We start from the raw sequence: 15,559 nt of genomic DNA, 5'->3' as shown, positions 1-15,559 counted from the left end.
TTTTTGCCGAAAATCGGACGCAAGAAAAATGCAACTTGTTGCGTTTTCTTGGTCCGACGCTTGCGGCAAAAAAGACGCATGCGTCGCACAACGCAACAAACAAAAACGCATGCGTCCCCCATGTTAAGTATAGGGGCGCATGACGCATGCGTCGCCGCTGCGTCGCCGACGCAAACCCGACGCACATTCGCTTAACGCTAATGTGAACGTAGCCTAATTCTCTCCCTCTGTTTCTTGGAGTATTCTGGGGAGCTTAAAGGTAACCAGTGCTATGGTATTCGTTATAAGTCACTGGAGAGTTGGAGGTGGGAGGGTTTTTTAACCTCTTGTGCTTCCTGTCCCTCATTAGGGTATGGAGACAACCTCCTATACTGTCGTGAAAGGTTCCTAGAAACCGAATTTCCGGTAAGGCTAATTCTATTTTCTTCTGAATGCGCCGATGCCACATATGTGGGGGTAAACCACTCAACAGTGGTTTGGGTTGATCAGCAGAGCTTGGAAGAGGAGTGCCGTTTGACATTTTCAACAATGAATTGGCTGGAATTGAGATCGGACACCATGTTGCGTTTGGCGAGCCCCTTATGTGCCTAATCAGTGGAAACCCCCCACACGTGACACCATTTTGGAAACTAGACCCCTTAAGGAACTTATTTAGATGTGTGGTGAGCACTTTAAACCACCAAATGCTTTACATAAGTTTATAACGCAGGACCGTGGAAATAAAAAAATCTTTTATTTCCCTCAAAAATGATTTTTTTGTAGCTCGCAATTTTTTACTTTCACAAGGGTAACAGGAGAAATTGGACACCAAAATTTGTTGTCCAGTTTGACCTGAGTACGCCGATACCCATATGGGGGGGGGGGGGACCACTGTTTGGGCACACAGCGGGGCTCGGAAGGGAGGCAGTGATGTTTTAAAATGCAGACTTTGATGCAATGGTCTGCGGGCGTCATGTTGCGTTTGTAGAGTCCCTGGTGTAACTAAATAGTAGAACCACCCCCCCCCCCAAGTGACTCCATTTTGGAAACTAGACCCCCCCCACCTAAGGAGCTTATCTAGTTGTGTGGTGAGCTCTTTGAACGCCAAGGGGTTCTCAGAAATTTATAATGCAGAGCCGTAAAAATAAAAAATAAATTTAGCCCCCAATTTTTTTTTATTTTCCCAAGGGTAACAGGAGAAACTGGACCCCAAAAGTTGTTGTCCAATTTGTCCTGAGTACGCTGATACCCCATTTGTGGGAGTAAACCACTGTTAGGGTGCACAGCAGAGCTCAGGAGGTAGGGAGCACCATTGACTTTTTCATCGCAAAATTGTCTTGAATCAGTGGTGGAGCCATGTCGCGTTTTGGATATCCCCTGATGTACCTAAATAGTGGAAACCCCCAATTCTAACTTCAACCCTAACTCCAACACACCCCTAACACTAATCCCAACCCTAACCATAACGCTAATCACAACCCTAACCCCAACACACCCCTAACCCTAATCACAACCCTAACCACAACCCTAACCACAAATCTAACCCTCTTCCCAACCCTAATCCCAAACCTAACCCTAATCCCAACCCTAACCCTGATCCCAAGCCTAATCCTAACAATTAGAGAGATTAAATGGCACATCAGACTTTTTTTTTTTTCACAGACACATTTAGTAGCGACGATTGCAAAATTGGGGTTGGTAAAAACTGACCCGAATCATGTTCTCTGGGGTCTCGGCTTCCCCTGGCAAAACAGCTGACATGTCCCGGCTTTGATGCGGTCTCACCCGCCGCAGCTCGCATCAAAGCAGGGGATCTGACCTCGGACGTACTATCCCGTCCGAGGTCATAAAGGGGTTAAGGGGTTAAAAAGAGAAAACACACAAGTTTGACAATAAATGGCTTCACCCAACCATTAACCATGAGTGGAGAAAAAGTTTGTGTTATCATTCATATTCTCTGAAAGAAGGCTAGGAAAGCAAAAATTCGGCCGGGGTATATAAACTTTTGAGCACAAGTGTATATGTGTTAAACAATAAATTGGCAAGAAAAAAAAAACCTTTTAATGCTACACTTATCTTGATAGTAGCTCTGCATATATGGTTTTTGAAGAATAGTTAGTTTGTGTAAATTAAAATAGAAACACAAATAGTTATTGGTAGATACCATTTTGTGGTTGGCATCAAGCAGAGAACTTGTCATGCAAAAAAAAACTGTTAACCAGATATGGGGTTAATCTGCAGGTTAACCCCTTAGTGACAGAGCCAGATTTTTGAAATCTGACCAGTGTCACTTTATGTGGCAATAACTCTGCAATGCTTCAAGAAATCCCAGTGATTTTGAGATTGTTTTTTCGTGACACATTATACTTTATGATAATGGTAAATTTAGGTCAATATGTTTTGTGTTTTATTTATAAAAAATATCACAAATTTGAGAAAAATTTAAAAAAATAGCAATTTTCAAAGTTTGAATGATTATCTCTTTAATCCAGATGGTCATACCACAGCAAACCATTTCCATTACATGTCAAATTACATTTCCCTTATGTCAACTTTACATCAGCACCATTTGTAAAATGTTCTTTTATTTTGTTAGCATTTTGGGAGGTTTAAAAATGTAGCAGCAATTTTTCATTTTTTAAAGGAAATTTACAACATTTATTTTTTTAGGGAACTATCCATTTTTGAAGTGACTTTAGGAGTCTCATATATTGGGAAACCCCCAAACGTGATACAGCACCCCCTGACATATTGAAAACTGCTTTCAGGTAGTTTATTAACCCTTCAGGTGCTTTACAGGAATTAATGCAAAGTGGTATGACAGAAATGAAAATGTGTATTTTTACCACCTAAATGTCGCTAAGTTCTGAACAGGTTACAACAGCTGTCAGACTCTAAAGGTACTGTCACACTAAGCGACACCGACAACTATGTCGATCGCTGCAGCGTCGCTGGATAGCTGTCACACAGACGGCTCTCCAGCGACCAACGATCCTGAAGTCCCCGGGTAACCAGGGTAAACATCGGGTTACTAAGCGCTGTTGTAAATGTAAAAAACAAACACTACATACTTACATTCCCGGTGTCTGGTCATGTCCCTCGCCTTCAGCCTCCAGCACTGACTGAGTGCCGGCCGTAAAGTACAGCGGTGACGTCACCGCTGTGCTTTGCTTTACGGCTGGCCGGCGCTCACCAGTCAGTGCGGGAAGCTGAAGGCGAGGGACATGACCAGACACCGGGAATGTAAGTATGTAGTGTTTATTTTTTTAACTTTACAACGGTAACTAGGGTAAACATCGGGTTACTAAGCGCGGCCCTGCGCTTAGTAACCCGATGTTTACCCTGGTTACCAGTGACGATATCGCTGAATCGGCGTCACACACGCCGATTCAGCGATGTCAGCGGGAGATCCAGCGACAAAATAAAGTGCTGGACTTTCCCCAGCGACCAACAATCTCCCAGCAGGGGCCTGATCGTTGGTCGCTGTCACACATAACGATTTCGTTAACGATATCGTTGCTACGTCGCAAAAAGCAACGACATCGTTAACGATATCGTTCAGTGTGACGGTACCTTAAGGCTGCTATTTGGTCGTGAATTACCATCGCAAACATCAGGACCACACAATCATGATCTGAGAGCACCAATTGGGGTAAAGAGGGAGCCCCCACACTCTGTTAACCATTTATAATGATGTAGTCACTATTGACAGCAGCATCTAAAGGGTTAAACAGATATGGACGGTGCCAACATTGATCGTGGCTGATACAGCAAGTTGTCAGCTATAGTGTACAGCTGACAGCTGCTGGATTGTCACCTGTACGGGGATACTATTCTCTTATATCTCAGGTCAGTTAAAAGACGTATTGGCTGTCATTAAGGGGTTAATACTATTGTGACACTGTGGTCACCACTATGAGAACACTGTCACTGTTGTCAGAAGGAAGTTAACTTTATTCCTTCTGGCAGGCTCACGGGTGGCTGCTGTTGCAATTTCAATTGCCACTCTGTGCATTATTAGAGCCTGCTGTCAGTCAGTGCGAAGGGTGCAGTTACTGTCGTCGCTTTAAGGCTGTGTGCACATGTTCAGGATTTTTCGTGTTTTTCCACGATTTTTCGCTATAAAAAGCGATACAACCGCAAAAAACGCATCCATTAAGCATCCTATTATTAGAATGCAATCCGCAATTTTTGTGCACATGTTGCGTTTTGTTCCGCAAAAAAATAATCGCGGAAAAAACGCAGCATGTTCATTAACTTTGCGGATTTTTCGCGTTTTTGACATTTTATTATTGAATTGGGGAAGCTCCGGGAAAAAACGTACGGTTTGGTTCAGGAAATTTCTGCAAAGAATCCTGACGTGTGCATATAGCCTTAGGATATGTGCACACCTTTCGGACTTGCCTTTGGAATTTTCTGTGCGGATTCTTCATCTCTTGGCAGAAAATGCAGCTACAGATTTAATGCGTTTTTCTTGCTGATTTTGTGCGTTTTTCCTGTGGATTTACTGCTGATTCAGTGCGGATTTCATGCGTTTTTACCCCTGCGGATTTCTGTAATGGAATGGGTGCAGAAACACTGCAGATACGCACAAAAGTAATGACATGCTCCTTCTTTCAATCCACTCTATTTTCCATGTGGAATTTTCTGCACCATTAGCAAAGCATTTGTTTTTCCTATTGATTTACATTGTTCTGTAAATCACTTTGCGGATCTGCAGCGTTTCTGTGCGAAAAAAAACACTGCGGATCCGCAATAAATCCGCAACATGTGCACATAGCCTTATGGATAGAGCGGTGACTAAAACCTTGCCAGCGCCATCCCTATGACTGAAAGACCAAGCCTTCTGGGAGGAATAAAGTTAATTTCTTCCCTGCAGTAGGTCTTTCAGTAAGAAAGATGTTAACTGGTAGCTTAACCCCTTTCCTGCAAGTTGATATAATTTATTTTTATTTTTTTACATTACCTGTTCGCTTTAAGTTATCACTTACAAAGTGACTCCCATGATCTTGAGAATTGAGCTTTGAAATGCCCATTGGAATTGAGCAGTTCAATTCATTTTCTGTGGAATGAATGGATTTTTTTTAACCAATACCACAGAAATTGCATGCGTGCAAACCCACTCATCTATGCCAAGGCACCATTTCAGAGACCGTTCTCAAGATCATTTTGACCCCTCTGACTCCATAGCGTCACCTATCCTTTAATTAGGTAATAACTGGAGATGGGCGAACTTGAACAGTAAAGTTAGGCGGCCGTAGTGATCACCTACTTTTCGGGCATGGACACCGAACACGGAAACAACAAGTATAGGCATCTTTCTAGAGTGGGATCTACACAAAATATCTGCACTTGATAGAAATCTGACACACAATCTCACAGAGGAGGAGATATTGGCTCTGGAAGGACTTAAGGTACCGTCACACTGAGCATCTTTTGAACGATAACGATAGCGATCCGTGACGTTGCAGCGTCCTGGATAGCGATATCGTTGTGTTTGACACGCAGCAGCGATCTGGATCCTGCTGTGACATCGCTGGTCGGAGCTGAAAGTCCAGAACTTTATTTCGTCGCTGTATCACCCGCTGACATCGCTGAATCGGCGTGTGTGACGCCGATCCAGCGATGTGTTCACTGGTAGCCAGGGTAAATATCGGGTTACTAAGCGCAGGGCCGCGCTTAGTAACCCGATGTTTACCCTGGTTACCATTGTAAATGTAAAAAAAAAAACAGTACATACTTACATTCCGGTGTCTGTCACGTCCCTCGCCTTCAGCTTCCCGCACTGACTGTGAGCGCCGGCCGTAAAGCACAGCGGTGACAGGCTATGGTGGCCCGGTGTCTGTGTGTGTGTGTCGGAATTCCCGAGTGGGCCCTCCTGACTGCTCGGGGCCCTGGTATGCGATTCTTACCTCTCCACGTTCCTCCTCTGTGGCACCATCTGTGTCTCCTGACAGTTGACGTTTCAGGTGAGAGGGTGCGATAATGTCACACCTGTGCGCCCTCTGCTTGAACAGTCACAGTGCAGAAAGCCAGAAGACGCTGAAGCTGAGCAGTGGCCAGCAAGGAGAGGTGAGTATTTGATTTTTTTTTAATGTTTGGAGCAATATATTTCTCCAATCATACAGTGGAGCATTATATGGGGCCCATCATACACTGTAGCATCATATATGGGGCCCATCATGCACTGGAGCATCATATATGGGTCCCATCATACACTGTAGCATCATATATGGGGCCCATCATACACTGGAGCATCATATATGGGGTCCATCATACACTGGAGCATCATATGGGGCCCATCATGCACTGGAGCATCATATATGGGTCCCATCATACACTGGAGCATCATGTATGGGGCCCATCATACACTGGAGCATCACGTATGGAGCCCATCATACACTGGAGCATCACATATGGGGCCCATCATACACTGGAGCATCATATGGGGCCCATCATACACTGGAGCATCATATATGGGGCCCATCATACACTGGAGCATCATATATGGGGCGCATTATATGGGGCCCGCCATACACTGCAGCATCATAAATGAGGCTTATTATTCTGTATGGAGCACTATGTGATGCCCATAATACTGTATTGTGCAATTTATGGGGCTCATTCTGTATGGAGCACTATGTGGTGGCCATAATACTGTATGGAGCGCTATATGTGACTCATTCTGTATGGAGCAATATATGGGGCTCATTATTCTGTATGGAGCGCTATGTGGTGCCCATAATACTGTATGGAGGGCTATACTGTCTCGTTTCTGAGCTATTTTAGAATTTACAATAGATATCTCTCATGTAATATAAGAAGTAAATGAAATCTGGCATTGTACTATACCTATATTTCTCTGCTGCATCTGTGCATCATGAATCGTGGTATGTGTTAAAGGGGCCCATTGAGCCTCTTTTGCTCGGGGCCCACAAAAACTAGTATTCATGTCCAGTCTTGTTTTTCTCTTTCCTAAGTTTCACAGAAATGTAATTAAATGAGGACTTTTCTCGTTCTCCCATCTCGTTTCATAAGACCCTTCAATATCTGCATCAGAACGCTAAAGAGAGAGCAGAAATCACTCCCATTACTACTGCCAGTAGCAGCCATCCTATTGCTTCCTGCTCCTCACAGATCTCCATGCAAGAGCTTGAAGAGTTACGCAGGCAACTTGGAAGTGTAACAGCTACAACCAGCGTCCCCCAGGTAAAAGTTGTATATCTGACGCTATTGTTATACCGTAGATGTTATATTCATAGTTGTCATTATTGTATGAATTACTACGGTTTTATATTTCTATACTTAAAGCCATTGGAAGTTTTCCGGAAACAGCTCAGAGACCAACTGATTAAGAAGAATGCTGAACTATCAGTTCCAGTATTTCCGCATTGGGTGTATGAGCGACCAGCTCTAATTGGAGATTTCTCTTCTTCATCCAGTACAAGTACAGATTTCACCATGCCAATAGGTTTGTATGACTATAATATCCTGGATTCCTTTATTTAACCCCTTAGTGACGGAGCCAGTTTTAAACTTAACCCCCAAGGGTGGTTTGCACGTTAATTGACCGGGCAAATTTTTACAATTCTGACCACTGTCCCCTTTTTTTTTTTTCCACAAAAATGATTTTTTTCCCCCCCAAGTTTTTATTTTCCCAAGGGTTACAAGAGAACTTGGACCCCAAAAGTTGTTGTCCAATTTGTCCTGAGTACACTGATACCCCATATGTTGGGGTAAACCCCTGTGTGGGCGCACGGGAGAGCTCGGAAGGGAAGGAGCACTGTTTTACTTTTTCAACGCGGAATTGGCTGGAATTGAGATCGGACGCCATGTCGCGTTTGGAGAGCCCCTGTTGTGCCTAAACAGTGGGAACCCCCCAATTCTAACTGAAACCCTAACCCAAACACACCCCTAACCCTAATCCCAACCATAACCCTAATCACACCCCTAACCCGAACATGCCCCTAACCCTAATCCCAACCACACCCCTAACCCCAACACACCCCTAATCCCAACCCTAACCACACCCCTAACTCCAATTAAACCCTAATCCGAACGGTAACCCTAACCACACCTCTAACCCTGACACTCCCTTAACCCTAAACTGAACCCCAATCCCAACCGTAAATGTAATCCCAACCCTAACTTTAGCCCTAATCCTAACCCTAATTTTAGCCCCAACCCTAACCCTAATAGGAAAATGAAAATAAATACATTTTTTAAATTTTATTATTTTTTCCTAACTGAGGGGGTGATGAAGGGGGGTTTGATTTACTTTTATAGCAGTTTCTTTAGCGGATTTTTATGATTGGCAGCTGTCACACACTAAAAGACGCTTTTTATTGCAAAAAATAGTTTTTGCGTCTCCACATTTTGAGAGCTATAATTTTTCCATATTTTGGTCCACAGAGTGATGTGTGGTCTTGTTTTTTGCGGGACGAGTTGATGTTTTTATTGGAACTATTTTCGGGCACGTGACATTTTTTGATTGCTTTTTATTCCGATTTTTGTGAGGCAGAATGACCAAAAACCGGCTATTCATGAATTTCTTTGGGGGGGGGGGGGAGGGGGGCGTTTATAATGTTCCACATTTGGTAAAATTGATAAAGCAGTTTTATTCTTCGGGTGAGTACGATTACAGCAATACCTCATTTATATCATTATTTTTTTAAGTTTTGGGGCTTTTATATAATACAAACTATTTTATATAAAAATAATTATTTTTGCATCGCTTTATTCTGAGGACAATATCTTTTTTATTTTTTCGCTGATGACGGTTTATGGTGGCTCATTTTTTTGCGGGATAAGATGACGTTTTCTGCAGTACCATGGATATTTATATCCGTCTTTTTGATCGCGTGTTATTTCACTTTATGTTCGGCGGTATGATAATAATGCGTTGTTTTTTGCCTCGTTTATTTTTTTTGTGACGGTGCTCACTGAAGGGGTTAACTTGTGGTACAGTTTTATAGGTCAGGTCGTTACGGACGCGGCGATACTAAATATGTGTACTTTTATTTTTATTTAAATAAAGAAATGTATTTATTGGAACAATATTTTTTTTTTGCTTAATTTACAAATTATTATTTTACCCTTTGCCACGACAGCACCCACAATGAGAGAGGGACCCGCCCATAGGAACAGGAAACCTACAGAGATAAAAAGGGTGGCCCCCCTCTCCTCCTCAGTTGGTTTCCTGTTCCTATCGGAGATCCTGGGTAACCTACATGTCGAGGTGGTTGGAGCACCTCAATCGTACCTGACCCATGCACCCACCTGTTTGGTCTCCTTGTGAGTGGCAGGGGCTGCGGCATCAGTAGCAGCGTCGGGGGAGCCACTGTATCCAGCCTCCCCCCTCGTCTGGTTACGTTTTCGGCAGGTTCCGGGCGCTAAGCCCGGCCTATGGTGAGGAGGACGCAGGAGCGGCGGTTCTAGGGGCCGGCGGCAGCAGCGTCTCCAGGGTAAGTGCACTCTGTCCTGATTGAACCGGAAGTAGTGAAAGCACTTCCGGTTCGCGGCCTGGTGCGCGGCAAATCACCGCCCATTCAAATATGGAGCCGGGACACAGAGTGGTTGTGCTCGGGATGTCGTCCCCAACGCGTGAGGAGCATCCACCAGCAGTGGAACAGGTGAGCGCTGGCAAAGACAGCAGCACTAAGGCCTCAAAGTCCACAGCAGCAAAGAAGAGTGGTCGCTCTGTTAATGAGTCTGACACTCATGTTAGAAGGAGTAGAGAGTCAGATCTACTTAGAAGCCGCACCGCGTCTCCTCCAAGACCGGTACAATGAATGCTTCACTGGGTGAGTGTATTTAATTCTCTACCTATAAGCTGATCCCTTCCTTCTCTACCCTCTCCCCATAGGCTAAAAGGACCAGTAAAACGAAACATAAGGTGTGTGCCCTGTGTATACAACCCCTGCCTGATTCATATCCAAAGAGGTTGTGTCAAGATTGCATAAATCAAACCTTACAGGATGAGGCTGAAGTTACCACCACTAACATCAGGGCCATAATTAGGCAGGAGATCCAATCTCTAGGATCAAAAAGGATCCTTCTAGTTCAGAGTCAGAAGAGGGGTTAATTCGGTCCTCTAATACCTCGGAATCATCATTCGGTTCTTCTGAGGATGAGATCGGAGCATGCTTTTCACTGGACAGCATAAATAACCTTATAAAATCAGTAAGGAAGTAAGGAATACCATAGGTTGTCCAGACACTAAGGGGGTCAGATCGGCCCAGGACATTATGTTCGCAGACCTAGGTCACAAAAAACGGCGAACTTTCCCAGTGGTCTCCGCCGTGAAAGATCTTGTAAAGAAAGAATGGGACAAACAGGGAAAAGGGTTCCTTCCCTCCTCTTCAAAAAGGCGTTACCCCTTCAGTGACGAAGAGCTAGAAGTTTGGTCCAAGGTGCCAAAAGTGGATGCGGCGGTAGCATCCACCTTAAAACAATCGTCCCTCCTTGTGGAAGATGCAGGGATCTTACTAGACCCATTAGATTGCAAGACTGAAGCTCTTCTTAAAAGGTCATGGGAAACAAATACAGGGGCCTTTAAACCCGCCATATCGGGTACTTGCACAGCTAGGTCACTATTGGTATGGATAGACCAGCTGGAGCAGCAGATTAAAGGTAGAGTGTCAAGAGAAAAAATCTTGCAAGCATTTCCCTTAATTAGAAGCGCTACGGCATTCTTAACAGATGCTTCAGTGGACTCCTTGCAGCTGGCAGCAAGATCAGCGGGCCTTGTCAACGCAGCCCGACGTGCCCTTTGGTTGAAGGGATGGAAAGGCGATGCATAATCTAAATCTAGATTATGTACAATCCCGTGCCAGGGTGAGTTCCTGTTTGGGAAGGTTCTTGATGACCTACTTAATAAAGCAGGAGAAAGAAGGAAGGGGTTCCCTAAACAGTTTCTTCCTTCTTATAGGAGAGCGTTTAGAAGGCGGCCATTTAACAGGAGAAGGCCGTATGAGCCACAAAGAGAGCGTTGGGAAACGAAGGAGAAACCGAAAGGTGCCTTATTCGGTAATCCCGAAACATCTAAACGTGGCAGATACCATCAATGATGAAATTCCGGTGGGTGGAAGACTGAAGTTTTTTTTTTACCATCAGTGTAAACATATAACTTCAAATCAGTGGATTCTCCGCCTAGTAAAATCTGGATTAAAATTAGAATTCTTTAAATTCCCTCAGGATACTTTTGTTGTTACATCACTGAAAGCGCCGGAACAGCAAAAAGCGCTTGTTAGAAATTCTAAGCCTTTTGCTAAGAATGTTCTCGTAGAAGTACCAAAAAATCAGGAAGGGAGTGGATTTTATTCCCCTTTATTTCTGGTTCCAAAACCAGGTGGTACTTTTCGTACTATAATTAATCTAAAAAGACTAAATTCCTTTCTGTACGATCATACCTTTAAAATGGAATCAATAAGGTCTACGATTAAACTTTTGTTTCCTAGGTGCTTTATGACGGGTCTAGATTTGAGAACTATCATCTTCCCATTTATGCGGAGCACCAACAGTACCTCAGGGTGGCGGTAGACCTACAAGGCCAGATCTGTCACTTTCAATTTACAGCCATGCCATTTGGCCTGTCTATGGCTCCTCGGGTTTTCACAAAAGTTATGCTCGAGGGGATGGCTTATTTGCGTCATCAGGAGACGCTAATTGCGCCTTATCTAGATGACTTTTTAATAATTGGAGATTCAGCCTCTCAATGTAAAGAACGATTGACTAATACTATTTCATCGTTACAGGCTTTGGGGTGGATTGTGAACTTCAAAAAGTCCAGACTACATCCGGAAACCCGTCGGTCCTTTCTAGGACTAGTTTTGGACTCTGTAAGTCAAAAATGTTTCTTTCCAGAATCCAAAAAATTAACAATAATTTCAAAAGTCACTATGGCAAGGGCAAAACCTCAAATGTCCCTTAGAGATGCCATGTCTCTTTTGGGCTCACTTTCCTCCTCCATTCCTGCGGTCCAATGGGCTCAATACCATACCAGAGCCCTACAGCACCAGACACTTCATGCGCAATCTCGTTGCCATGGTCGTTTAAATACGAAAATTACCCTGTCTAAAGATGTACTTGATTCACTTCACTGGTGGCTAGATAGAACCCATTTGTCCAGAGGATTCTCATGGACAATAACACCCTCTAAATTAGTCACTTACGACGCAGGGCCAGAAGGGTGGGGGGCCCATCTGGATAAATGTATAGCTCAAGGTCGCTGGAATTCGTCAGAGATCCAGCAGTCCTCCAACTGGAAAAAATTGAATGCGGTTTATTATGCCTTGAACTTATTCCTTCCCCAGCTCCGAGGATCTCATATCAGAATCCTATCAGACAACACAACGGTCGTCGCATATTTAAATCGTCAAGGCGGAACGCGATCAGAAAGTCTGATGTCTTCAGCAGCAAACATCTTCAACTTAGCAGAACTCCATTTTCTATCACTCACAGCGCTCCACATCAGAGGTATAGAAAACTCAAACGCCGACTTTCTAAGTCACCACACGCTATGCCAGGGAGAATAGACCCTCCATCCTCAAGTATTCAGGAACATAGTGGACATGTGGGGTCTTCCGCAGATAGATTTATTTGCAACCAGGAACAACAAACAGGTACGGGCATTCGCTTCCTTGAATGTGGCAGACAATCCAGACATGATAGACTCGCTCCACTATCCGTGGGACTACGATCTGGCATATGCTTTCCCACCAATGATGCTAATCCCATTGGTCATCAAAAAGATAAGGGAGGAAAAAGCAAGAGTAATATTGATAGCGCCATTTTGGCCAAAGAGGCCTTGGTTCTCCTGACTTCAAGCGATGTCAGTTTGCGATCCCTAGATTCTGCCAATGACACCAGACCTACTGTCTCAGGGTCCATTCTACCATCCACAAGTAAAGGGCCTCCACCCTACAGCGTGGAACTTGAGAGGCAAATACTGACATTAAGAGGGTTTTCTCAAGAGCTAATTGATACTTTACTGCTAAGTAGAAAAAAGTCCACAACCTTAATATACAGCAGAGTATGAAGAAAATTCCTTAATTTCTACATAAAACCCTTCTCTAATAAGGTGCCTATTAAAGCTATCCTAGAATTTCTACAAAAAGGCCATGCACTGGGCTTATCAGTCAATACCCTAAGAGTTCAGGTGTCTGCCTTAGGAGCCCTTTATAGTGCTAACATAACTGGTGACAGGTGGATAGCAAGATTTATTAGAGCATGTGAAAGATGTACACCAGTGCATATTCCACGTTTACCACCCTGGGACTTGAATCTGGTCCTTGATGCATTAACTGAACCTCCCTTTGAGCCCTTACATTCTATCTCTCTGAAGAAAATTACATATAAGGTAGCCCTATTGATAGTCTTGACCTCTGCCAAAAAGAGTGGGAGACATCCAGGCTCTCTATAGACCCTCCATTCTTAATGACATACCAGGACAGGGTAGTTCTCAAACCAGATCCATCATATCTTCCCAAAGTAGCAACAAACTACCATAGATCTCAGGAGATTTTTCTGCCTTCCTTTTATGACAATCCGTCAAATCCAGAGGAAGGGAAACTACATATGTTGGATGTGAAAAGAGCAATCTTAAAATATATAGAGAGAACCCAGTCCTGCAGAGTAGGGCTCTGTTTGTATCTTTTCAACGTCACCGAAAAGGCCACGGGGTCACAAACGCTACCTTGTCCCGGTGGATCAGAGAGGCTATCCATCTTGCATACTTGTCAAAAGGCAAAGATCCTCCAGAGGGAGTAAAGGCGCATTCAGCTCGAGCCGTATCCTTCTCGTGGGCGGAGAATAAAGACATCTCCATCGAGCTCATATGTAAGGCCGCAACCTGGTCGTCACCCTCGACTTTCTATAGACATTATAGACTTGATCTATCTTCTGCATCTGACTTGGCATTCGGGAGAGCCGTCCTTAGTACGGTGATCCCACCCAGGTGAAGGTTCTCTGAAAAACTCTCATTGTGGGTGCTGTCGTGGCGAAGGGTAAAAAGCCGGATTACTTACCGGTAATGCCCTTTTAATGAGCCACGACAGCACCCTGTCAGTTCCCACCCTAATTATTTATGGCTATTTTCATGGGTGAATATAGATAACATACAAACAAATTGCGGATATATATATACTAATTTAACAACGGCGGTTCCTCTCATAGTCTGGAAAACAACTGAGGAGGAGAGGGGGACCGCCCTTTTTATCTCTGTAGGTTTCCTGTTCCTATGGGCGGGTCCCTCTCTCATTGTGGGTGCTGTCGTGGCTCATTAAAAGGGCATTACCGGTAAGTAATCCGGCTTTTTTTTTACACATGTAAATATTTATTCATTTTTTTTAACATTTTTACTTTGTCCCCGTGTGGGACATCACACTATTGTGTCAGATCGCTGATCTGACACTTTGCAGAGCGTTGCTCCGTGGGTCTCCGAGAAGCACGCAGGGAGCCCCCTCCCTGCGCGATGCTTCCCTGTGCCGCCGTAACACTGTGATCATGTTTGATCATGTCACCGACCGCTCCTGGCACATAGTGCCGGATGTCAGCTGCGATAGCTGACGCCGGGCAGCGATTGGCCGCGCTCCCCCCGTGAGCGCGGCCGATCGACTATGACGTACTATCCCGTCACTGGGAATTAAGTCCCAGGTTACCTCGACGGGATAGTACGTCTTATGGGATTAAGTGGTTAATGACCAGGTCAAATTTTTGAAATCTGACCATTGTCATTTTGTGAAAATAACTCTGGAACGCTTCAACGGATCCCAGTGATTCTGAGATTGTTTTTCATGACATATTGTAATTCATAATAGTTGTTCAATTTGTTTCCTACAACCTGCGTTTATTTGTGAAATATCTGAAATTTGTTTAAAATTTTGCAATTTTCAAACTTTTAATTCCTGTGCCCTTAAACCAGAGAGGTATGTCACACAAAATACTTAATAAATAACATTTCCCACATGTCTACTTTACATCTGCAGCATTTTTTAACCCCTTACTGACATCGGACATATTAGTTTGCCGATGTCAGTATCCTCCGCTTTGATGTGGGCTTCGGTGGTGAGCCCACATCTGTTCCGGGACATGTCAGCTGTAACAGTAAAAAAAAAAATTAATAAAGAAATAAAAAAAAAATAATAGTTCAAATCACCCCCCTTTCGTCCCATTCCAAATAAAACAATTACAAATAAAATCAAACCTACACATATTTGGTATTGCCGCTTTTTCGAATCACCCAATCTATCAAAAAAGCAAAACATTCACCTGATCGCTAAACGGCGTAGCCAAAAAGTAAAAACGCCAAAAGTACGTTTTTCTTGGTCACCGTGACATTGCATTAAAATGCAATAACGGGCAATAATGGGCGATCAAAAGATCGTATCTGCACAAAAATGGTATCATTAAAAACGTCAGCTCGGCATGCAAAAAATAAGCCCACACCAACCTGAAATCACAAAAAGTGGAGACGCTACAGGTATTGGAAAATTGCAATTTTTTTTAACCCCTTAGTGACAGAGCCAATTTGGTACTTAATGACCAATCCAATTTTTACGATTCTGACCACTGTCACTTT

The 15,559-nt window shown here is 43.8% G+C and overlaps 1 protein-coding gene across 4 annotated transcripts in view; it reads left to right on the top strand.

Annotated features, from left to right (window-relative positions):
• TUBGCP2 (tubulin gamma complex component 2) overlaps positions 1–15,559 on the top strand; it is an 888,554-nt gene that overhangs the window by 142,548 nt on the left and 730,447 nt on the right. For all 4 annotated transcript variants that reach the window (XM_069753054.1, XM_069753055.1, XM_069753056.1 and 1 more), the window contains exons 4-5: positions 7,018–7,188; positions 7,291–7,450. In XM_069753054.1, the coding sequence (XP_069609155.1) occupies positions 7,018–7,188; positions 7,291–7,450 (331 nt within the window). The remainder of the gene's footprint in view (positions 1–7,017; positions 7,189–7,290; positions 7,451–15,559) is intronic.

This window comes from Ranitomeya imitator, chromosome 2, assembly GCF_032444005.1.
Source record: "Ranitomeya imitator isolate aRanImi1 chromosome 2, aRanImi1.pri, whole genome shotgun sequence".
In the NCBI taxonomy this organism is placed as follows: Eukaryota; Metazoa; Chordata; class Amphibia; order Anura; family Dendrobatidae; genus Ranitomeya; species Ranitomeya imitator.
This window is presented reverse-complemented; position numbering and strand designations above follow the sequence as displayed.